General features: G+C 50.0%; 1 protein-coding gene across 4 annotated transcripts in view; it reads right to left on the bottom strand.

Annotated features, from left to right (window-relative positions):
• Window positions 1–23,751, bottom strand: part of ELK3 (ETS transcription factor ELK3) — a 53,628-nt gene that overhangs the window by 7,008 nt on the left and 22,869 nt on the right. For 2 of the 4 annotated variants that reach the window (XR_013975499.1, XR_013975500.1), the window contains exons 2-4: window positions 21,684–21,892; window positions 6,565–6,908; window positions 6,114–6,244 (exon numbers count right to left, since the gene is read on the bottom strand). Coding sequence is in view for 1 of the 4 variants with exons in the window: in XM_080935881.1 (XP_080792007.1) it covers window positions 6,114–6,908; window positions 21,684–21,890 (1,002 nt within the window). In the remaining 3 variants the exon portion in view is untranslated. Of the gene's footprint in view, window positions 1–6,113; window positions 6,909–21,683; window positions 21,893–23,751 lie in introns of all 4 variants that reach the window. The other 2 variants (XR_013975498.1, XM_080935881.1) reach the window with 1 other exon arrangement.

The raw sequence follows: 23,751 nt of genomic DNA, 5'->3' as shown, positions 1-23,751 counted from the left end.
AATTCTATTTCCATAGTCTACAGTTGAAATCCCCTCTGGATATTAAGTGCTTGCACATTTGTTTCCAAGGAATACAGGATGCACATAGAATGCAGTGGCCTGTTTCTCATAGTCAATACATTTGAAATGTCTTCTATAATACATGCAAATAAACATTGTGAAATGACTACATTAACGCCTCCTGTGCTTCACGGAGATCCTGCAGCCTTAAAGGAAGGACCGTTTGCGAACTTGGAAGGGGAACTTCCTAAAGAGCCTTGCCTGGGTTATCTCGGGACTTTCAGAGCTTTCAAGATGTCTCTGCCTGACCGTCTGGAGGGAGAACCGCCTGCCTATGCTCCTTTCCTCTGTCTGAGATTGCCTGGCTCAACACATGACCATAGTTTCTGATGTCAGTGACAGACAACCCCAGGCCAGTGGGCCTTTATTTGCAAGGAAAAAAGGGCTTTCCCCCTAGGATCTCCTTTCTCTTCCTCCCTATTCAACTCCACTTAATTCTGGTCTTCTAGAGAGCTTATATATGTGACCTTTAACAAGAGCAGATGACCTCATCCAGATGTGTTGTGCCTGTGTGTTCTGGCCCATGGCCCTTTGTCTGCACCGACCTTTTCTACTGTCTCTCCCTGCCCATCAGAAATACCACCTCCTGGATGCAGACCCTCAGGCCAATGGGATTTCTTTTATTTTGCTGAATTTTTAAAATATTATAGAATCCTTTATCCCCTTAAACATGTTCTGCCTCATAATGTGTGCATCCTTCTTATTCCTCTTTTCATGGCCATTGGAGAATTCATTCATTATTTTCGGTCCCCAGTGCTTGAGGCTGAGGAACTTTTCCGCCCCATGCCTTCTCAGTGGTCTGACTTGTGTTAGGTCTCAAATCCAGGACAAGTCTTGCTCCATAGCTGTGGCTCCGCCCAGAACTTCTCACCCTGCCTCCTACCCTAAGTCCCTCCCTCCCTCCCTCCCAGGTGTTGGACTTTGCTTCCCTTCTCCCCCTCTTCCCCACCCCATCTGATTCCTATTCTAACTCAGTCATTTTGGCTACTCTGGTCTCTTGGTCCTGTCTGTTGACCCCATTCCCCATTTCTCCTCCAGTTTACTCTGCCGGCCATGTTCAGCCTGAACTCTTCCTTTTGCCTGCTTTCTCGACATCTACCATAAAAATCTCCACGCGTCAGGAGTAATCATGTCCTCCTGCTTTTATTTTATTTTATTTTTTAATTTATCTTCTCCTGAAATAACCTGCCTGTTCAGAACTGAACTCATTTTTCATATCCACCTCTTTTGAGGACTTCCATTTCTGTCAGCAAGTCCCATCGGCTGTGGATCTCAACGTGTATACTGACTGAGACCGGAAATAGTTGCAGAAACAAGAACAAACTAAAACTCGATTTCTGCACACATGGCCCTGCCTACCACTCAGCATTCCAGGCACCAGGGCAGAAATAGGACCTTCCTTGGACTCACTTTCAGTGTATCTCTTCACTGACTTGTGGGCTGTATCCAATCAGCTTCCCACCAGTGACATTCTGCCACAGTCACCTGCACCAGTCCACCTGCCTCACGTCCCCTACCCAGTACACAACCTCACCGTCTAAAACACTTCATTCAAAACTCCATTCAGCTGCGGCGGGAGGGGGGTGCCTCAGCCACAATGCTGAATCCCCTATGCTTACCACACTGTTACTTCCCTCTGTCAACTCTCAGGCTTGGTGTTGTGTCCCGGGCTTATCACGTAGAAATTCACAGACTTACACCTCCTCAATCTTGCTTTACACTCAACTTCTCTCACCCCCCCCCCAAGCCATCGTCCCCAGGGTTTTAACCTTTCCTCACATTGGTGGCTGAGTGTGTCATGGCTTCCCTGATTTACCACGGTTCGGACCTATACCCTTTTCTCCTGCACCTTCCCATGTCTTTGTGTTCATCCGCTGGCTTTCACTCACTTCTCAAGTTAGTCGCCAAGTCCCATGGCTGACAGTCTAAACTTCTCTCAGATCCACCTCGTCTGGCCGTGTCACAAGGTACCCTTCCGTATCTATGCTATCAGAGTGGTTCCCCCCCACACACACAGTTCATACTGCCTCAGCCCACTGCTACCTTAATCCCCTCCCGTCTGACTAAACCCCAGCTCTTCCTCTAATACCCAGAGCTGTTCCTCATCCTTACCTCATGCTCTTCCCAGCCCACGGTGCTCCTCCTGTCTGCCAGAGAGATCCCGGCTGCTCCCTCAGCTCCTCACCCAACCGTGACTGCCCTTCCATAGCTGCTCCGGCAGTTCACACCTCTGGACACGCTCATCCCTTCTTCCTTAAATCACCCATGCTTGTACCCTTACACCAACCACACAGCAGCTTACACTGTGTGTGTGTGTGTGTGTGTGTGTGCTGTGTGTGTGTGTGTGCTGTGTGTGTGTGCGCGCGCGCGCGCGCGAGCACTAATGGAAGCACTAAGAGCAATGGAGGCAGACCAGAAGAGAGGAAAGAATCATGTGTGGTCAAAAGAAGTGAGGAGAAGGACAGCAGGGGACCCCAGGTCACAAGGAGAAAAGGCACACTCCCTTTATTGTTTATGTGGGGCAACCCACAGCTCAGGAGCCAAGAACCACCATATGTTCTACTGCAAAGACCCACAAGGAAGTTCTCTGCCTGGAAGAAAGGTCATTATGAACAGAGCTGGAGGCTTAGCTGGGGAAATGTCAACAGAATAAGAAGGAAGTTGAACAGCCCTGGAGAGAAGAGAAAGGGGGAAAATGTTTTTCATTCTGATGATAATGATTCTTCCACACTGCTCCAGACTCCTGCTTTTCTGACTTGGCCTCAAAGCTGTCTCGCCACCCCATAATAAAGGAAGTAGGCTTCAGCACTTCAAACCTAGCAGGCTGTCTCCACTCAGCCACTAATCCCAGGCCGCTGCTGAGCGAAAGCCCTGAGGCATGCATACTCAGACTCAGGGTGATCCCTGCCGGTGCTAAAACATCTCAAATTTCAGCATCTTGCACAGCGCTGGTGAGATGAACAGGAGTCTTGGCATAAATGAGAAATACAATGCCTTAGATTCCAAATTCTCTTCACCATGGGGGGGACAAGAGCGAAGGGACACAGATGGGGGGTGGCAGGAAGAGACAGATGACACCAGTGTGCAGAAGAGTCAGAGGTTTAAGCTGTCACCTCAGGTGCCAAGGTGCCTGGCTAGAGTCCAGGAGGACTTCACACCCCAGCTCCTTCCCCTCTGCCTTACATTTGGTGGCTTGTGCCAACAGGGACAGCGAGTGCCTTGCTTTTCAGCAGCATTCAGATGGGACCTCTGTGGCCGAGCTCTGATGTCATCATTTCTCTGTACCTAGCTGACTTTTTGCTCGAGTTTTTCAGCCCCTTGTTGAAGAAGTCCCTGCCTGAGCGCTATTTTTTAACACCAAAAGTGATGTCCTCAGCTCTTTCTAGCTCCTGTCAGCGGCCTCACCAGTGTTCCTGATGGGAGGTGGCCCTGGCACAGCAGCGGTGGCACAGTGGTGCCAGCTTTCTTTTCTACACATCAGGTTGAAGATAAAACGTTCAAAATCTGAATTGTGGACCCCATGACACATGGGAAAGGACAGTGGTCCTGTGACCTGTCTTGTGAAGGCTCCTTCCTCATTCACAGGGGACTGGGTTAGTAGAGCACACACTTCCTCTCTTGTCAAGAATACTTACCATCAGGGGAAAGGTTTAGGGGGTCTTCTCACAGAAGGCAAGATGCCATGTGCCATTTCACAAAGCACACCCTACGGGAGAGAGGAGTCTTTCCATGCGTAAGGGGAAGTGCTAAGGTAGGCAGGGAAGCCCATGAGCCAGGAGGTGAGCACTCCCTTATGATATTCATCAGGGATGCGCATTCTGTTTCTGAACCCCCACCCCCCAAGAGGGAGCACTAGGGTGAGTGGAAAGCTAAGGGCGGATGGGCAAGCTTCTGGGGGACCCCTGGAGCTACCTGTTGGGGGCGGGGAATTTACTATTGATCTAAATCTTACACTGATACACTGACTTCAAGCATAGCCTAATCCTGCAGAGCGGGAAGCTTATCACGATTAACCCGACTAACCAGAGGGACCAGTCTGGGAGTTAAGCCACCGGTGGCTGAAAAGGAGTCATGTGTGTCTGAATTTTACCAGATCCCTGCTCTCCTCCCGGTTAGCCAGCCACAACCAGAGGAGGAGCAGGGCAGGTGCGTGTGCCAGGAGCGTGCAGTCTCTGGTGACAGTTAGGTCCTGAGATTACACTATGTCCTCACTCAGCCTCTCCTACCTCTGGCATCCTCTCAGCTTGACCCCCACACACATGGGGACACAGGCCCTCCAGAAGCCAGGCTTCCTAAGCATTCTCTCCAGGTCTTAGGCCATTCTGGTAGCTTCTATCTCTGGAAATTAACTTCATCCACATTAGGATCCCTCTCTCTGGTCAAGGTCTCTCTACTCCGATCCCCTGCCCTGCCACCACCACCCCGCCCCCCCCCCCCCCCCCCCGCCCCAGTCCCACCAAGTTCACAGTATCAAGGGCCAAAGCCACAGCAGCAATTCTTGGGAACGGGGTTGGTGTCAGCCCCACTCTGCTTAGAGAAGGGAATGCAGGTTCACAGAACACAGTCACTGGAAATTGGGGGTGACCCTGGCCTGACTTTAGGCCACTCTCAACCTTAAACCTTACAGTCAGAAACACTAAGGCCAGACTCTCCACCTGGCAGCTCTAAGTCTTGCCCGGGCTGCTACCTGAGAGGCGGATTTCTTGCCTGTCTCCAGGCAGCCTTGCTTTGTTAGGGAATGCTAATTTGGGAGTGCATGTGCCCGTTCCAGCCTATCACAGGCATCCTGGGCCTCTCAACAGGAATGAGAGGTGCTTCCACAGCCACTTCACAAAATTAAGCTGTCATGTGACCCTCCGGGGGAAGCCTTGCAAAGCAAAGTAGCAAAGAATTGCTGGCCGCTGGTCTGCAGACCCCAGACTACTGTCAGGATAAGAGGGTTTTCTCCTCGAGGGATGGCAAAGACTTTTTAGGATTCTGGATGCAAAGTGGGTCCAAACTCATTCTTCCGACTTACAGCTTTGGATCAGGGCTGAACCCCAGTCACCTTGGCCAGACAGTCGAAATGGCAATGGTATCCGCACTCGGGGCAGGGGGGGCTGCTATGACACAGGTGGCAAGGTGTGTGATGTGTGGCAGGTGTCTGGCACATGCCAAGAATTTTGTCTACTGTTGGGACTGTTGGGGACAGCTATGACAATAGAGGCAGAGCTGGGACTTCCAGGCCCCCCGCAGCATAATCCCACACGGAGCCTCCACAAAGCTCCAGGATGATGCCTGCCAGTCCGTTGGAGCTGGCTGGATAGGGTACCATATCCACCATCCTAACGTACTGTTACTATACAGCATCACCCAGAAAGCAGCTACCTTCTGTCTCACGCCTAGGATGGCAGAAGCAGGATCGAGCCCAACGCTGCTAACGTCTACAATTAGCATGCATCTGCTTTGATCCAGGACCACCTAACCTGTCCGTCCTGCAGCTGACCACCTAACCTGTCCGCCCTGCAGCTGACCACCTAACCTGTCCGCCCTGAAGCTAAGTCAGACACCGCCATGACACTACTAAAGTGGAAAAGGCCACCTTTTCCAGAGGACCACAGCAGCTAAGACTAAGACACTCCGTGAGTTTTCCCTTCTCTCCCCATGGGACCTGAGCTTCCCCACAGCAACTCTGCTTTTGGTGGGGACTTTCCTTCTACATGTCACCCTTGTGTCTCTTATTAAAGGTCAACATGGCCCATACAGCTCCACAATATCTGTGAGCATGAATCTTCATATCAGGAAGCACATGGCTTACGGCTACCTCAAAAAAAAAAAAAAAAAAAAAAAAAAAAAAGCCTTAAAAACTTCCCAAGGCCTAAATGCCCTCTTCAAGTGCCAAGTCCTCACCCTCTGAGCCTAGTTACTCTGGTCACAAAAATGTCCCTCTGTTGCCAGGATAACAAGCCTCTCAGTGTACACAATGATTTTGGGAAACTGGCCAAGGGATGTCTCTCAAGGAGAACAGGAGTGGTTCTTCCTGCTTCCAGTTAGGTTCATGGAACGGTGTTTACCTGTGCGGTGAAGAAGGCTGGGGTGAGGGATCCTGAGGGGAGGGCTGGGCTGTTGAGGGCGATGGAGCCGATGTCGGTGCCGGAGAGCAACAGCTGGGGTGCAGAGATTTCCAAGCCTTTGGGTTTTTTGCCTTTTGGGGGAAGAGATGGAGACTTGGTTTTGGAGCCCGATGACAGATTTAGGGGCTCCAGAGAATCCGAGTCATGGCAGGCTGCCTCCAGGAAGAGGCTTCTATGTTCGGAAGGGAGGGGAGAGTTGGGGGACAGGGATGGGGACCGAGATGAAGAGGGTGATGCAGACGAAACGCTGGCAGCATTTGGCAACATTAAAGAGGAGATCTTGGCGGAGACAGACGAGGCCAGGAAAGCGGACGCCGCCGCGGCCTCGGATGTGGAAGGCAGGGACACCACAGGCCTGGTGATGTGCTTGTCGCTTTTATTGGTCACAAACCTGATCACAGTCCTGACTTCTTCCACAGGGGGGCTGTCATCGCATGGCTCCTCCAGCTTCTCTGTCTTGATAACCTTGAAGGCCTCTGGGGCGTTCTGCAGGGAGTTGATGGTGAAGGACGAGTAAAGACCTGAGTGGATGTATTCGTTGCGGCTGGTGCTTTTGAGGGAAGACAAGCCATGCTTGTGGGCCTCTCGGCCTTCCGGGGACACCTTACAGTCGCTGTCCTGCAGCAGGAGGCTCTCCCGACTGATCTCTACCGCGTGAGGATCCATTTTTAGGATGTCCGGGAAAGAGACGAACTTGTACACAAACTTCTGCCCAATCACTTTCTTGATGATGTTCTGTGGATGCAAAAAACAGACATTGGAAACGGGTGAGCCAGAGACATGAGAGGAGGAGGGTACACCGGGCTGACAAATGCTGGCATCCTGAAGTACCACCATATTCCTGACGCCCACAGTCCTGAAGGCTCACATTTGCACCGCGGTCCTGTTGACCAGGAGTGGGGAGGTCTGCAGCCTGTGGCAACCTTCTCATCTATCAGCTGTGATAATTTTATAAGAGCAAAAAACTACCACCGAGTTAGCACTTGCTGCGTGGGGGATGATCCAGACCTTAGCGCATAAAATTCGCACAGTAATCCTACAGGCAGGTTTTATCGGTTTTGTTTTGCAATTAGGAGAAAGAGAGACAGAGAGCTGGGGAGATGGTCTAGTGAATAGATCGTAAGCATGAGGCCTGAGCTTTGGATGGTCAGCACCCACGTGAAAGACGGTAAGGGCAATCTCTAGGACAAGCTTAGCTGTCTAGAATGGCTAGCGAAATCATCCTGAATCCATGAGCTCCGGGTTCAGCAAGGGCCCTTGTCGCAGGAAATAAAGTGGAGAGGAATCAAGGAAGACCCCTGGTGCCAGCCTTACGCCCGCACATGCGTGCACGCCACATAACACATGCAAAGACAAACAAGAATTCTGAGAAGTAGGAGAAAAACTTTCAGTACTGCAGTGACTTGTACAGCCAAGGTTAAGCAAGATGTGGCAAGGGAGGGTTCCCTTCACCCTAACAGTGCTATCTCACCTGCCTCTGGGAACCAGGAGAATACACTGAAATATCGACAGGAAAGTGCTCTGCGGGGAAACATTGGAGAAATGTAAGTTACCGCTACCTAGCGGTTCAATGTTTTCTCCAGTCAGGCGGCCATTTCTGGCAAGAACGCCACTGGAGAAAAAGAAATCTCCTGCTTGGATATTTATGGCATTTGGTTCATATTCTTAGTTGCTGGTGTCTACTTCTGGCTCTTTGGTTAAGGCTTCATCCCTCCAGCATTAGGATATAAATGAAAACTGAAGGCAAAAGTTTTCTCAGCCCGTGAGACAGTGGGTCTTATGTGGAAGGCTATGCTATTCTTAAGGCTAACTGAGCTGGGAGAGTGGTTCTTGTACAACCTACCCAGTCCCATGTCTGTCTGGCAAATGCTTGCTGTAGGTCTCACCCCGTGGCTGACTCGAAGTCCTAAGTACTCTAGGGAGGAAAAGATGGCTTCCCTCTGGCTCAAAACAAACAAACAAACAAAGCCAGCATTATTCTATGATAAAGAACCCTATAGGTTTCTTCACAAACTCTTCCTCCTAAACCTTATAAAAATCAGTCATTTGAGGGAGAAGCACTTTCTGAATAGAGCGCCCTCTCTGGTGTATAAATCCTACAGTAGCCCCCCTGCTATTGCCAAGACAAATGTGAAGCCCGAGCCACGGCCACAGACTGCCAAGATCTACTGGCACTAAAGCCAGAGCCTTTCCACACTTCCACACAGGAGAAGAAAGCACAGTACCCCTGGTAGAGACACCTCTGTAATTTCTGACCCTCCTTGGGTGCTCATAGCGTGTTCTAACTATGACCACGTTAGGTTTTTTTCCTACTACCTCACTCCATGTTCCCATCCTTTACTGCAACAGCAGAGAACCCAGTTGCCATGTTTCTGAGACTTTCAAGAAGAAATACCTTTGGGGCTGGGTTTTACAAGAGGCATGTAAGGAAATCCCACCACATGAACCCCAGAGAGAGAGAGAGAGAGAGAGAGAGAGAGAGAGAGACCTCATCCAGCAAAGCACACAGGTATGCCTGTGCCAAGGAACAGGTCAGAATGAACCTAGTTTGAACAGCCCCATGACCTGTGTGCTAGGGTTCTGGGCTGCAACTCACCCCACCAAATCCAGGGACTCTGGTCCCATGGTGACTCTAGCTGACCTCACCCCACGCTGGCAAATCTTCAGAGGAATGGGGGAAACAAAAAGGTACCACCTGCTGCTGGGGAGTGGTAGCTCTCTTGAGAAGAGCCCCAGGCCTGGGTAGAGACCATGCCAGGAAACCCAGCTCCCCACAGCTTTCAATACTCACCTAAACTGAGTGAATTTGTTGAACCTAAATAATTACACAGGAGGAACACATAGACTGTTGCTTCAACTGACCAGTCCCACAAACTAATTTTTTTTTAATGACTGGATCAGAGGGATGATTATTATATTTGTGAGTTAGCCAACAAGTAATTAGGGACTGCTATAAAAATGACAGTTTTGGGGTCTAACAAGATTGCTCGGTGGCTAAGGGCACAGACTTCCCATGTTGGGTGGCTCACAACTGCCTGTAACTCCAATTCCAGAGGATCTGATGCCCTCTTCTGACTTCCTTAGACATCCACACACGGGAAACATACTCACACAAGCATGCAGACATAAAAAAAAAACAAAAAAAACAAAAAAAACAACAACAACAACAACAACAAAAAAAAACTTTGAAAAGCACTTTAAGTGTCTTCCCCCCAAAACTGGTTGGGATCTAAAAGCCAGTCATGGATGGAGAGCCACTAGGCCCTGACTCACATGCCTTCCAGCTGACAAAGGACAGGAAACTATGATGCAGACTTAGACTGGAGTATTACACAACACCAAAAAAGCAGGAAGGACAGAGACATGCTACAGCAGGGATAGGAGTCACTGTGCTAAGTGATTTTAAGAACTAAAGTGTGGAACGGAAAATATCCATCATAGGCTGGGGTGGTGGCACCCATAATCCTAGCACTCTGGAGGGTGACGTGGAGGAGTGGGAGCTTCCAGACCAGCCTGGCTGCATGGTGAAGCTGTCTTAGAATGCTTAAAAGAAAAAGAAACGTAGAAAGGGGTAAAAAGGAGGGAGAGAGGGAGGAAGAGAAAGGAAAGAGATCATTTTATCAGAGTATAGATTACAGTTAGCCAAGGTGTAATGGCCATTTTCAGAACACACTTTCGGCAATGTTTTCCAAACTCTGGTTCTTATAGTCTTTCTACCCTCTCTTCCTCCATTTTTGTTTTTTGTTTCTTTTCTTTTCTTTTTTTTTAGACAGTGTCTCATTGTATAGCCAGTCTGGAACTCGATGTGTAGACTGCACTGGCCTGGAGCGAAAGAGAGATCAGCCTGTCTCTGCCTCTTGAGGGCTAGAGTTAAAGAATGTACCACCAAACCCAGCGCCCCATGGCATATTAAACTAAAGCCTTCTACACAGATGGTGTCTACACAGACACACGCACACCCCCTACAGTGTCACACCTCCACTGAGAGCGTCTAGACCTTCAGTCTCACCAGTTTGTGGACTCAGTAAATGCTTATGCTTTGCTGGGCTGGCACTTCAGTCTTGACCTCAGGTGACAAGTCCGACAGTCCTGAGCTCAGACCGACTTCTTAGCCAACTCTCTTTTTCTCAATGGGTTTCTCATCCTTCGCCCTGGTCTAGCTCCCTAACACTCCATCCTCTGGGGGATCCTTGGAATCTCAGCCTTTTGCCCTCTGACCTTGCCGTGCCCCTGTCCCGTGCTCCGCCCTGAGAAATGGAAGTCAGCCGTGCACACAGCCTGCATAGAAAGTTGTACAGAAGCTTCCTGCACCATCTGGGGCTTTTCTCGGCCTTGGGTTGGAAGCACAGCTGGGAAAGGGGAAGATAGCGGAGGACCTTTCCCAGAACTATCTACTTGATATTGTTGCAAGGCTGTGCTTGGATTAGGTCCTCGTCAGCAGAATGAGACTGACCAACCCACCTATAGCTTGTAGCCAGGTACCCACGAGAAGCCTGTATCCTGAATCAGCTTTAGCATAACCGGCCTTATTTTCTATTCCCACCTAGCCAGAATTAATCCTTTAGAACTACCTGCTCTTGGCCTGGATGACAGTTTAACAGACAATATGAACGTCCTAAATAGCTGCTCATATTCTAGTTTCTTTCACAGTTCTGGGTTAAATGGCCTGTGGCTCAGCAGGCAGATTGCATCTGGTTCGTAGATCTCAACCAAGCAGGGGAAACATGACGTTTTATTTAGCTGCACCCAGACAAGAAAGAGATGTGAGGTTTCTGGCCTATAACACTAAACATAACCAGCATTTGACATTCACCATGAAGAAAACCTCACACGACCCAATTAGTTCCCAGGGCTGGGGGGAGGGGACAAGAGCAGTGGCCCTCGGGGATCCCCTGCTAAATTGAGGACTCTCGGGGTTCACAGAGATGTGGACCACAGCCTGTGGCAGAGACACTGAACATCAGAAACAGACATGAACCAGGCACCCAGATGATGCCAACAGCTGCTTGATGCCTCTTGAAGCAAGAAATGTGCTGCAAGACAAAGAGGCATGTGGCCTGGCTTCTTGAGGGTGGCTGTGGCTCCAAGGGGAGATCACTGGAGTCTGCTGGCCCCAGGGCCTGTCACTGAGGTCCCGGGCATAGGGAACCAGGAACATGGGTGCTAGGGGACACAGGATGACAGGTTCCCGTGGGGCACCCTCTCACGCCACCCAGCTGCTGTAAAGATGGAGTTGTCAGGAGGCACTGTGTAGACAGGTTTGATCCAATCCTCCGCCATAGAGAAGTGAATTAAATTTTACCGCGGCCACAGAATGGAGTGTCCTGTCATTATTTCAGAGAACAACAGTTCTGACTTCCTTGTGCCTTTACATATAACCTAACTTCTCAACTGAATAATGTTAATATTATCTACTTATATATGTGCATATATATGAATGTGTAGTTACAGGAGAATGAAATCAAGATGGATAATAAAATGTCATAGCAATTACAGTATTTTCTTTAATCTACATTTTCTACATGGTACATATTTATTACATGTTACTTGTCAAATTGAACCTGAACCCAAGTCATGTGTAGCTGAAGTCTTAACTGGACAGTAGCCACAGCTAGGCCTGAGACATTTCTGCTCAATGACCACACCCCCTTCCAGAAGACAACTGTTCTGGGTCCACAGGCTGCTACACTCCAGAGCAGCAGGGGGGTTGCTGGCAGGGACCTAGGAACCAGCTCTGCTAAGGAAGTAAGGTCCTTAATGAAGAAAGGCTCCAGTCCCCCCTGCGAGGAGGCTCACTTCCTAGAACCACAAACATCCCTGTCCATCCTGGCCATGCCTGGGGCAGGGAGGCACCTGCTTTGATGAGACACCCTGATGTGACCCCATCGCACAGGGACCCCATATTGGCTAGCCATCAACAACCAACTTGTAAGTGGTATACCACCTAAGAAAGGTGACAGAAAATGAACACGGACTACACAAGGCCTGCTGTAGCTCCATGACCAGCACATCAAAAACCAGCACTGATGGACCAGCATTACAGGAAATAACACTGATATGGCAGACCTGGGTTCAAGTCCCAGCCTTTCTACTTGTATAGCCTGGGAACGTTATTTAACTTCCATGGGCCACCATTTGCCATCTCTAAAACATAAAGAAAATTAGCTCACGGGGTAGTTTTCTCTTAGGGGCTCACAGAGTCTTTGAAACAAGACTGGGCACAGCTGGATTCTGCGCGGCCAACAGCGATCATTATAACACATTGTTCTCTCATTCTGCTTTGGGGCAATCAGGATGCCTTAGCTGGCACCTCACTCTAAAGCCCAGGAGGAAGCCTCACACCACTCAAACGCCCATTTTACAGATGAGGGACCCAAAGCTTTGAGCTGAGTTCCCACAGTCTAGCAGCAGGGATGGCGTGTCTCCAAGTCACTGGCTTCCCAGGCAACACCCCACAGTAAGTTCATCATCTAAGGTCACGTCCAGACTGGAGGCTGACTCATTCCCCTGACACAGATTCCCGAAGTGTCCCCTCTCCAAACTTAGAATCTAGTGCCTACAGGAGGCATGCTCAATGTCCCCTGTCCTTAATCAGCCAACTACCCGAAAACCCCAAGAGACACGTCTTTATGGAAATGTCCACGCTCTGTAAGACGGAACCAGAGTGAGTCCGGTAAACCTCCAAGTGTTAAGTATGTGAGCAGTGTAGGCCCTGCCTCATCTCAGCCTGGGGCCTGTGGGCTGTCAGGGGTTCTAAGCAGCAGGTCGGTTTTATTGGAATCCGCTCTAAATGTTTTGGGCAAGGTCATGTCACATTTGTCCCCAAGGAGAACTTATAAAAGGCTCCTTGACCCCATCCACCTGAGCTACTTTTAACAAGGCAGCCTTCTCTACTCCCACAGTGTGGTGGCCGGTATTTTCCCCCCAGCCCCCAGAACTCAGGCCTCCTCAGAAGCTCAGAATGTGGCCTTATTTGGAAATAAGATCTCTGCAGATGAAATTGGCCAAGGGACGTTGAGATTCAGGCTAAGCAGGAACTACAGCAGCTAGTGTCCCGTAAGAAGACGACAGAGAAGGGGCACTCAAGAAAGAACAAAAATGGCACGTAAAGACAGAGGCAGGGGATGGGGATGAAGCTATGAAGTATCAATGACTGCTGGAGGCCACCAGGGCTGGGGTGGGGGGTGTGTCTTTCTTGGAGTCATCCAGGGACCCACCTACACCTCACTTCGAACTTTTGGCTTCCTGGGGGACAATAAAATCCTGTTACTTTGAGCTACCAAGTCTGGGGTTATCTGTTACAGCAGCCTTGGGGGGTTCCTTAAAGCTGTCTCTGATCGGCAGAGCCACTGCCTCCAAGGAGAGCCTAGCACGTCTTCCACACTGATGTTGGCCTAGGCAGAGCTGGGACACCCTTCGTCTAAGTCTCACGTTTGGAGCACACACCCCCACACACATGTGCACACACACCATCCCAAATTTCTAAGAATAACACACCCTGAGTTTGGCTCCGAGCTGGCCTGCTCCGCCGGCTCCCGGCCTCGAAGTTTCCTTGTGGTTTGGGTTAAGATTTCTTTGTTTTCTGGCATTAGTAAACTGCAGTGTGAATCAGCTCACCAAATGTGGCCACTTGGCAGTGGTGGGGCTCTTCAGACTCTCGTGAGCCATCGTGGCACTCTTGGGGGGAGGGAGGACTACAAATGAGGAAGTCCTCTTCTTGCTGGTCTGACAAGACACCCTTCTCTGAGAGCCTCAAGCTGGATGCTAACGGCATCTTTCTCCCCTGATCTCTTTGCAGCTGCTTCTTGCAGGGCTCTTCTCTAATTTTACCCTGGCTCCTTTAAACATTCTTCCAAGAGTGTCTGTCCTCAATACATTGAACCACAAGACTGTTCTACCAGCATAAGCCTTCCCAGGCTGCATTGCGGAATGACTACAATGGCTCTGCATGTTGAGTGGCCAATTTTAATAATGCCAGTCAGCCTGGCGACATCAGGGCCACAGGTGGACAGAAATACACTCCTACCCTGTCTGTCTTTGCCGTATAGATGTTTTTGACATTCCATATTGGAGACAGAGCCTCGGGCTCAGTCTCTGCCACTGTTCTGTTTTGGGCTGGTTGGTTGGTTGGTTGGTTGGGTTTTGTTTTTATCTATTATTTGACACAAGCTAGAGTCCTCTGAGACAAAGGAACCTTAATTGAGAAAGCACCTCCTCAATTAAGCACAACCTCAGACTGCCTGTTGAAAATCTGCAGGACATCACTCTTGATTAATGATTGATGTGGGAGGGCCCCGCCCACTGTGGGCGGTGCCACCGTGGACAGGAAGTCCTGAGTGGTATAGGAAAGTAGGCTGAGCAAGTCTTGGGAAGCAAGCCAGTAGGCAGAATTCCTCCATAGCCTCTGCATCAGCTCCTGCGTCCTGGTTCTTGCTCAGCCTTGCCTTCATGACAGAAATAAACCTTTTTCCCCTCAAGTTGCTTTTGGCTGTGGTGATTTATTACAGTCATTGAAAGCACAGTAAGACAAGCACGGGGGAGTGGGGGGGGGTGCGGGGGAGGAGAAAGAAGCAGAATGAAAGTACTCTGTCTCCTTTTAGGATCCTTGCTTGTTAAAGGTGCAGACCGAGGTGGTTTCTTCGGTCCTTTCCAGTGCTGGCACTTCCCAAGGACAGATTTCCTCCTCTACTGAGGATGCCTGCTAGCTCTTCACATATACACTCATCAGCTACAGGAAGCCACCTCAGTGGGCACTGCAGAGACTAACTACAGTGGTGTTAAGAAAAAACTCATGGGGGGAAGCAGTAAAGTAGATACAGTGACAGAGTGACCGGAGATGTGACAGGGAAGGCAGACACCAAGCAGGGGCTGGCAAGGTCAGAGTTGAGCAGCAGATGTGGCCTGAAGCAGGCAGGCCAGGTAGGCAGGGCTGAAGGGCAGGAATGTTCAGAACCAGCAGAGGGAGGCCGGGTGGTGAGGACAGTTGGGGTTTTCCCAGGGCCACTGGGTGGTTTCGGTGGTGGTACAAAAAAAGACAGGAGGGGCATAACTGCCTGCCTCCTCTCTGTCTCCTGTCTCTGTCTGTCTGTGTCTCTGTCTGTCCATCTCTCTGCTTGTCTCTCCATCTCTGTCTCTCAACAGGGTCTCGCTATGCAACCCTGGCTGGCCTCAAATTTACCATGTCCTGGAGACTGGCTTCAAACTCTGTCTGCCTCATCTCTCCAGCCCTCAGCCCGGCTTCTTTCAGGAAGCCTGCGTTCTCTGGGGCAACCAACCAACACTTCCCATTCACCACTAGCTCAGAGCACCTCACCACCCACCACTCAGAGCTCAAAACAATCTTTCCACTGACCGCTCGAGCAGTCAAGGTTGGGGCCTCTCCTTCTCTTGGCCTACGTAGGAGATAATGGTCAGCCATAGGAAGGATGCAGATTCCAGCCTGGGCCCCCAGCAATCTGTACAAATTACAAAGCTGAGGACAAAACTTCTAGGATGAATTCTTGACCCCTAAGCAGCTGCTTTCTCTTGGGTGATTAACCCCCACATGCCTGAGACTCAATATCTCTGTCTGTAGAATGGGCCGATCACTGGCCATAAGGCCAGACACCTTAGGAGTTAACAAATGTTTGATGCCTAGCACAGAGCCTCCCACAGCATGCCCCATACACGTGAGCTTCCCTCCTGGTGTTACCATCTGGGGTAGGAGCTGAGCCTGTGAGGAAAGTGGGAAGAGGCCGCCCAGAGGAGCAGCTGGCGGCTGGTGGGTGGTGGGAGGTGTGATGTGAATGTTGGCATTTTTTTGTCAGTTTGTCTACACAATCCCTAAATTTTCCTGCAGCTAAGAGCCCGGAGCCGGAATGCTGGTGCCTGCCAAGGGAGGACACAGTGTGGGCAAGGGCAAGGGCCTGATGCGGCGATTTGGCAGGGCTGTGGGAGCCCCGGCGGCCGGGAACCATGCAGCAGCCCCATCAACACTGTGCTCTCAAGACTGCCTCATCCCGTTTCTTAGCAACCGCCCTATTTGGAGGAATGTGGAGTGCTTCGGGGACCCTGGCTTGGAAGCGTGTGCCAGACAGGAAGCACCCCCAAATAACGCCTCCGACCCCCTGCACTCCCACGGCCTGCCCCCTTATGTTGGTTGCCATCTCCTGGGACAAGGTGGCCAGCTTAGAAGCCCTCCACAGGGGAGTTCGGCTACCAAACAGGTCCCCAGGCAGCTTCCGGGGCCAAGTTCATGCAGGGAAGTAAGTCCTGGTTACACCCTTGACCTCTGGACAAGCGCCCAGGTGCCATCTGTTGGCTCCAGAATCTGAGCCGCTGACGTGCTACTAAAAGACACCCAGCAGAGCGCTCGGGCTCTCCATAGGCAGGCCTCGGGCCAGGCCGAAAGGTCCCCAACCATACGCTGGTTGGGACAACAGCCCAGATGGCATTCAAGGAAGTCCCAGGGTAGGAACACCTGCCAGACTCATTCTTTCTCCACTCTGAAGAGAGATGGTTTTATCTTCTCAAGAACTTATTTTGGGGGTATCAGAGGATTCCACCAGAGCCCAGGCTTTTAGGCACAGCCAGCTGACTTCGGATACACGTTATTAATACTAACATTTTCTCAGTGTGATTGCAGACCCCCGTTTAAAACAAATTACCCAATTAAGCTAAGAAGGTGATGCATTCGACTTCCTGGCATTTGGTGCCAGTGCCTCTGTCTTGACTGCTCTCCCTCAATTTCCCTCCAATTAGGGAAAGATCCCTCGGTACCCCTGTGAGGATCAGCTGGGAGGTTGCTGTGGAGACCGAAGGACCGTTCGTCCTATTGCCAGTTTCGTCTGTGGCTGAGAAGGGAGCTGGCAAAGTTTCCAGGCTCCCCCTGGGAGGAACGCTCATTGCCAGCAGCAGAGACAGACAATAGGTCTGTTGGATGGAAAAGGACAAGAATTAAATAAGCTTTGGGTCTCTCTGTCTGTGGCAGCCCAGGTTGATGCCGTCAGCATCCCACCGGCAGCTGCACCTACAGGAGTGCCCTGCAGTGACATTCCCTTTCCTGTCTCTGTGGTTGCTGGAGGGGGGGGGGGGGGTTTGGGCCTTGGTTCAGTTCACTCAGTGTGGGTCATGCTTTCCCAGTATCTGGCCAAAAGGATCGGAGTGGTGGCATCTGACTATGAAGCCACCAATGGCAAAAGGCACAAGAGAGATGTGGATTTTTTTTTTTTTTAATTTTCCCTGAAAACTCAAAGCGAATCATGGCTCCTTCTTGCTTCCCATACTTGACTGGCTCTCTCGAGAAAGTGCCAAGAACAACACGAGGTGCTGCTCCACGCTTCTCTCCCAGTCTCTTCTCCCCTTTTCCCTAAATAAATACTCTGCGCTTGGAAAGGTCAAATGCTCACGCCTCCCATCTGTCCACATGCGGTTCTCCATTTGGCGTGCCTTCCTAATGTCTCCCAGCCTGGCACCAGCCGAACTCAGGTTCATCCCAGGAGCCCCTGGTCAACAAGTATCTTGACCCCCCAGAAATCTCCCCCAGTCTTTACTCCCTTTGGTCCTGAATCTAAAATCTTGATTCTAAAGGCACCAGGAAATGGATGCCGCGGGCTCATCCCCTCAAGTGCACAGCAAAGTGTGCTGGCTCTGACCCAGAGGGACAGGAAGGGCGTAGAAATGTGGGAGCATTTTCAGAACAGCCTAACCGTGTAGAAAAAGTTAACTGGCAAAAGTTGCTGGCCACTCTCAGACATTATACAACAGGGCAAAGGGGGCCCACCTTTCTGTTACAGGCTGAAGGATACATGTTTTGAAGGAGCACAAAGCAGAGCCCTTCACCCTGCCAGATTCCCCGGTGTCTTGTATAGCTTTTTTCTTTTACACATTTCTCTCCTGCCCACTTTTAATATGCTGGAACAAGCTAAAAATACAACATATACCATATAAAGATCACGCTAGTTGCAGACTTGCTTGTCTGTTCTGGCAAAGAAACTTCCCTATCAGGACAAACCAAAGGACGCACATTTTCAGCCGCCAGGGAAGGAGCAAACCCTGGAAAAGGCCGGAGGCGACCACAGAAAAAAAATGACCATGGCTTGCAGAGTGAGACAGCCAGAGTGATCCCACTCACAGGCTGAATGAGGGAGGAGGGGGAAGAAGAGGGTGTGATGACTGTCACACTGAGCGGCAGAAGGGACCAGCCTGAATCTGCCTGGGAAACAGAGCAGGACATCACACCCATGGTCTCGTGACCCCAAGGGCTTCATATCCATAGAGACTCTGATCTGAGCTGCCTTTCCAAGTGAGAGGCCGGACATTTACGTCGGCCATGATTTTCAGCCTAGTGTTAAACGAGTTTAAACCAGTTTAACGGATACAGCTCACCAGAGTGAGGCTGGCAAAGCTGGAAGCGTTGGGCCAGAAAAAAAAAAATGCAAAATAAATGATCTTAAGGCCTCAGTGGCCGCTTTCTTCCTGCGTTTCCCTCTGGGCTCTTCTGTTCCTCCCTTCTCTCTTCCCTTTCATTGTCCTCCCCTTCTCTTCCCTCTCCAACCCCTCTTCTTCTTCTTCTTCTTCTTTGTTTTTTTTTTTCCTTCTAACTGTATTGAGTCTCTGCCGTCAGCCATGGCTGGAGTGTGTCCCCGGAGATCCTAAGTTGGAAACCAAGTCCTCAGTGTGGCAATGCTACACCTTCTAGAGTTGGTGACTGTGTCATGTGATCACTGAGGGTGTGGGAGAGATGCTCTTGCGGGGACGGACCTTATGAGAGTGGGTAGTTGTAAAAGAGCGAGTCCCATCTCAGTCTCCTCGAGCATGCTCCTGCCATGACGTCATCTTCCTGATATAACACAGCCGCCAAGGGGGCCCTTACCAGAGGCACCTCAGTGCCTCCAAATCCCTAGAACTCCTTTCTTTATACACCCAGCTTGGTGTGTTTTGTAATAGCAACGGAAGGCAGGCAAATGCAGAGTCTACAGTGACATCTGTTTGGACTTGTTTCAGTATTAAAACCCTTGATAATAAAAACTCCTGAGCTTAGAACAGCATATGGCAGCCTACCTGAGCTCAGAGTCTCCAAGGCAGAAGTGAAGATTGATTTCTTAAGGAACAGCACAGGGCAGATGAGTCCCTGGGCCCTGCCACCCACTGGCTGCATGGGTTCGAGTGATCTCCCAACCAAGTCTGAATGTTCTACATTGTAAGGAGGGCTGGTCTGATGGGAGTGCCATCTCGTTTAAAAGAGACAACAGAAAGTGCTCGGGACAGGGTCCCAGGCTCCTAACAGACAGCTAGGAAACCACTTTAAAAAAAAAAAGTGTGTATGCATGCAGGTGTTTGTATATATATATGAATTATACTTGTGTGTAGGTGTGTGTGTGTATGTATATTGTACTTGCATATACATGTGTTTGTGTGCATGTGTGTACTTGTCAATGTATGTGAACTATACTTGTGTGTGTACATGTGTGTACAAACATGTAGGTATGTTTGTGAGCATGTATATTGTACTTCTGTGTATATGTGTATGCTTGTATGTGTGCATATATACGTGAACATGACTGTGTGTGTTTGTACAAGTATACACATGCAAGTAGAGGCCACAGGACTTAGGTGTCATCCTTAAGAACAACTTTGTGACAGGGTCTCTCTTTGGCCTGGAGCTCACCTATTAACCTAAGCTAGCTGCTCAGTGAGTCCTAAGGATCTACCTGTTTCTGCTTTCTCAACAATGGAATTCCAATCATGAACCATTGTGCCCAGCATTTCTCCAGGGGTTCCATGAGATCAGGGCCCTCTGCTTTACTGTCTGTCTCCCCAACCTGAAGCTGATCACTCTAGGGGGCACATGTTGGTCTAAACAATGACTGTCAGCCACTAACAAGTGATCCGCAGCCCAGGACACAGGTCCCTTCATGCTGATGGGACACACGCTCAAGTTCAATGCCCAGGACTTGAAGAGGCGAATCTAGTCTCAGGTACAGAGGCAAGTCCTCTTCCTTTGACACCTTGATTTAAAACAATAGAAAGGCCAAGTTTCCGGGCTCTCTGCCAGCAGGCAATGCCTGTTTTCCTGCAGAGCCCCCAATTCTCAGGGCAGAACACAGAACTTGGGAAAAATGCAAAGCAAGACACCATCTGCTGAGCTTCTGGACAGTGTAATTAGCTGAGGAGTGTCTTTACATCTTCGAAGGGCTGCATTAAGCTGGGATTAATTAATTGCTATGTTAATGGGAAGCACCTTTAGCACTCCAATGACATAATCACATGCAATTAGAAGCATGGAAAGGAGCCCTTTATAATTAATGACGTCTTCACTTCCTGAAACGTGTAATCCTTCTGTCCCCAGTTCCAAAGAGGTTTGCAGACAGACGGCACTAAATATAGATCTGGAACTAATATTTAAATCACTTTAAAATTCACCTTTCCATAAGAGTAGTGAACCCAGAACAAAAGCTCGCTTTGGTTTCTAGGATTCTAAGCCTTTTTGTCCGTCAGGTTAAGTTGTCAGCAAGCATGGGTTCAAACATAAATGGCCCAATAATTACTGGTCTGCTACATGTATCCTAAATAGAACAAACTTTGCCCTACCAAGCCTTATAACTAGTTTGCAAGACATGAATTAAACTCATGCCAATTGTCCTTGCTGTGATTCACCTTTAAAAGCACTCTGGAGAGTCGGCTTAGTGGTTACGGGCACTGGCTGCTCTTCCAGAAGACCCAGTTCAATTCCCAGCTCCCACAGGGCAGCTCACGACTGCCGTAATTCCAGTCTTAGGAGATCCAACGCTGTCTTCTGGCCTCCATGGGTACAGCATGCATGTTACACATACACACGCAGGTGAAAACACCCACAGACATTTTATATATATGTAGATCAGGCTGACCTAGAACTCAGACATCCACATGCCTCTCTGCCTCCTGAGTTCTGGGATTAAAAGTGTGCAACATCATGTCCTGGCTCGGCCTGTATGTAATTCTTATTGTGCCCAAAGTCAGTTGACATCTTAGCCCTGCTGCCTGCCTGATGTCAGTAGATGCCCATCTTCAGCAAATTACATATGAAAGGGGGAATGGTGGATACAAGGACTGAGCCTGAGGAACACACCAAAGGTTCCCACAGGAGGGGAAACTCTCAGCAGTTTTTTTTTTCAAAGTTAAAGGGTATAGATTGCCAACATTTTCTTGCGTTTTCTGTGAGTTGTTCGTACACGCGTTCATGTGTTGGCATATGCATAGAGAAGCCAGGGGACAACCTCAGTCACAATTTGCCAGGTTCCTAACATCAGCCTTTTCTGTGAAACAGGGCCTCTACATGGCCTAGAACTTGGCAATTAGGCAAGGCTGGCTACTCCACCACATCATGCAATCGCCGTGGGCTCCAGAGATGAAATTCACGAACCGCCTCCTAGTCCCCATTTCTGTTTTCTGACCAGATACACAGTACGGCTTCATCTGCCCTCCTCAATGAACCAGAGAAGGGACCCCTCACCACCACCCCCCAAACTGGGATGCCAAAGCTTGCTTTACCTTGTCGTAATAGTATCTCAGAGCTCGGCTCAGCTTGTCGTAGTTCATGTTTGTCTTGTTCTTGCGCAGGCCCCACAGCTTGGCCACTTCCTCCGCCTTGAGGAGTTTGAACTCGCCATCGTTAGATGTCCAGCAGATGAGGTGCTCATGTTTCTGGTCCAGCAGCAAGTGCAAAAGGAACTGCCACAGCGTGATTGTACTCTCCATACCTGAGAGGGGGGCAGGAGGCAGGCAGGTCAGAGCTCGGGTCTGCAGGCCAGGGGCTATGCAGGGCTGCGCTCCATTGCTCTATTCCACAGAGCATGAAAGACTACTCCCCACCCCCACCCCAGTCACTCACAGGCTTTCTGAGTGCATGGTGTCAAGGAGCTTTGACCCAGGAACACAATGGCAGTGCCCCGGAGTCCTGAAATCCCCTAATCGCAAACCAGCAGAGGCCACCCTGTGCTGGGAGCTACATAAAGGAATGAACACCTGTGTCGTTAGTTCCCATTGGCTAGCTTCATCTATTCCCCGCCCATCACACCAACTGCATCGTGGTGGGTCTCTAGCCATCACTTGCTGATGTGTAGCCATGGGGCTAAGTGAGGTCACATAGGAGCATGGGGTCGTGAAGACATAGCATCCCTTAGTTGAACTGTCCCTTCAACCCTACGGAGCCAGCCTTGCTTTGCAGGCAGGGGAGCTCAGTCACTCTTTGCACAGTCAGTGGTCTCAGAACCCAGGACAATGTTTGCGTAGGAGCAGATATCCAGTCAGCAGACGCTGGTGAAAGAAGTCAGTTGCTGCCCACTGGAGGAAGAGACCTTCACTTTCCGGAGCACTTGTCCGGTAGTCACCCAAGCTCACCCAAGCACACCGGCAGGAAGTGTTCTTCCCACCAGGGGAGGAAATCCCATAAAACAATGTTATCTTTTGCCTTTGCCTGTAGCACAAACTCTTCCTTCCTCCTCACTCCTGCTCGCTACTCTTGTAGCCCGGTGGTCTCCTGCTTATCCATATGGACTCGGTTCCAGTGGGATGGTTGGACTGTCGTGATCTGAATTTTGATGACTTGAGTATATTCATAAGTGACTACCCCTTTGTTCTATTACATTTATTTATTGAGTGTGTGTGCACCCCTACAAAGCATGGATTGTGCATGAAGGTGGGAAGACAACTTGAGCAGTCTGTTCTTTTCTTCCATCGGGTCCTAGGGATTGAACTCAGGCAGTCAGACTTGCTGGCAGGCACCTTTAGACCCACCTAGCCAGCTTGCCAGCCTTACCCATTTATTTTACTAGCATCCATGTAATCAGGAAAAGCCTTCCTACAGATTAGCTGGTGAGTGCAAACACGGCGGGTGATCTGATCTGGGCAAATGGAGCTGAGATTTAGATGCTGAGTCTGGAAGGCTCAGCAAAAACCTCAAGCTGGGGTTTGGGGCAGGGGTTCTACCTCAAGACACACACACACACACACACACACACACACACACACACAACAGTGAGGTGGAGACAAGGCTGATGAAGAAACTCTATCTATGGCAAGGGGACATTGGGGTCCGTTTGGGACAGCTCAATGAGGACATTGAGGAAGACAGAATAGTAGCCACGAGGAGAGTCTTCTCCAGTAAATCTGCTCCCACTGCAATTCATAGAGCAGCTTCTAGGTGGCCTCGGAGCCAGAGAGAGGCAAGCCAGCCAATCCCTTTCCATAGACCTCAAACTGCCTGCCTGACATCTTTCTGCTTCTTCAGGCAGGTCCTACGGGGCAGGAGCATTGCTCAACAGTGAGCACTTGGCCAGCATGGGCCCCACACCACCACAAGAAGCAGCTTTGAGATTACATCAGCAACCCCCCTCCCCCACTGCAGTATGAAAACCCCCAGTCACCCCGAATGAGCATTCACTTCCTACATCCCCAGAGGCCCGGCCAGAAGAAAGAATCCTATTTCTCTGAGCATCGTGGGTGCCACCCTGCAGTCACTGTTGAAGAAAATCCAGACTAAGAATGTGCTACGAAAACCCACGGGGTGTTTTATTTATAACCCTTTAAAGGGGGTATCCGTAAAGAGATCACCCTTCAC

This window comes from Micromys minutus (genome assembly GCF_963924665.1).
Source record: "Micromys minutus genome assembly, chromosome: 22".
In the NCBI taxonomy this organism is placed as follows: domain Eukaryota; kingdom Metazoa; phylum Chordata; class Mammalia; order Rodentia; family Muridae; genus Micromys; species Micromys minutus.
Note: the sequence above shows the minus strand (reverse complement) of the source record. Positions and strands in the feature narration are given on the sequence as shown.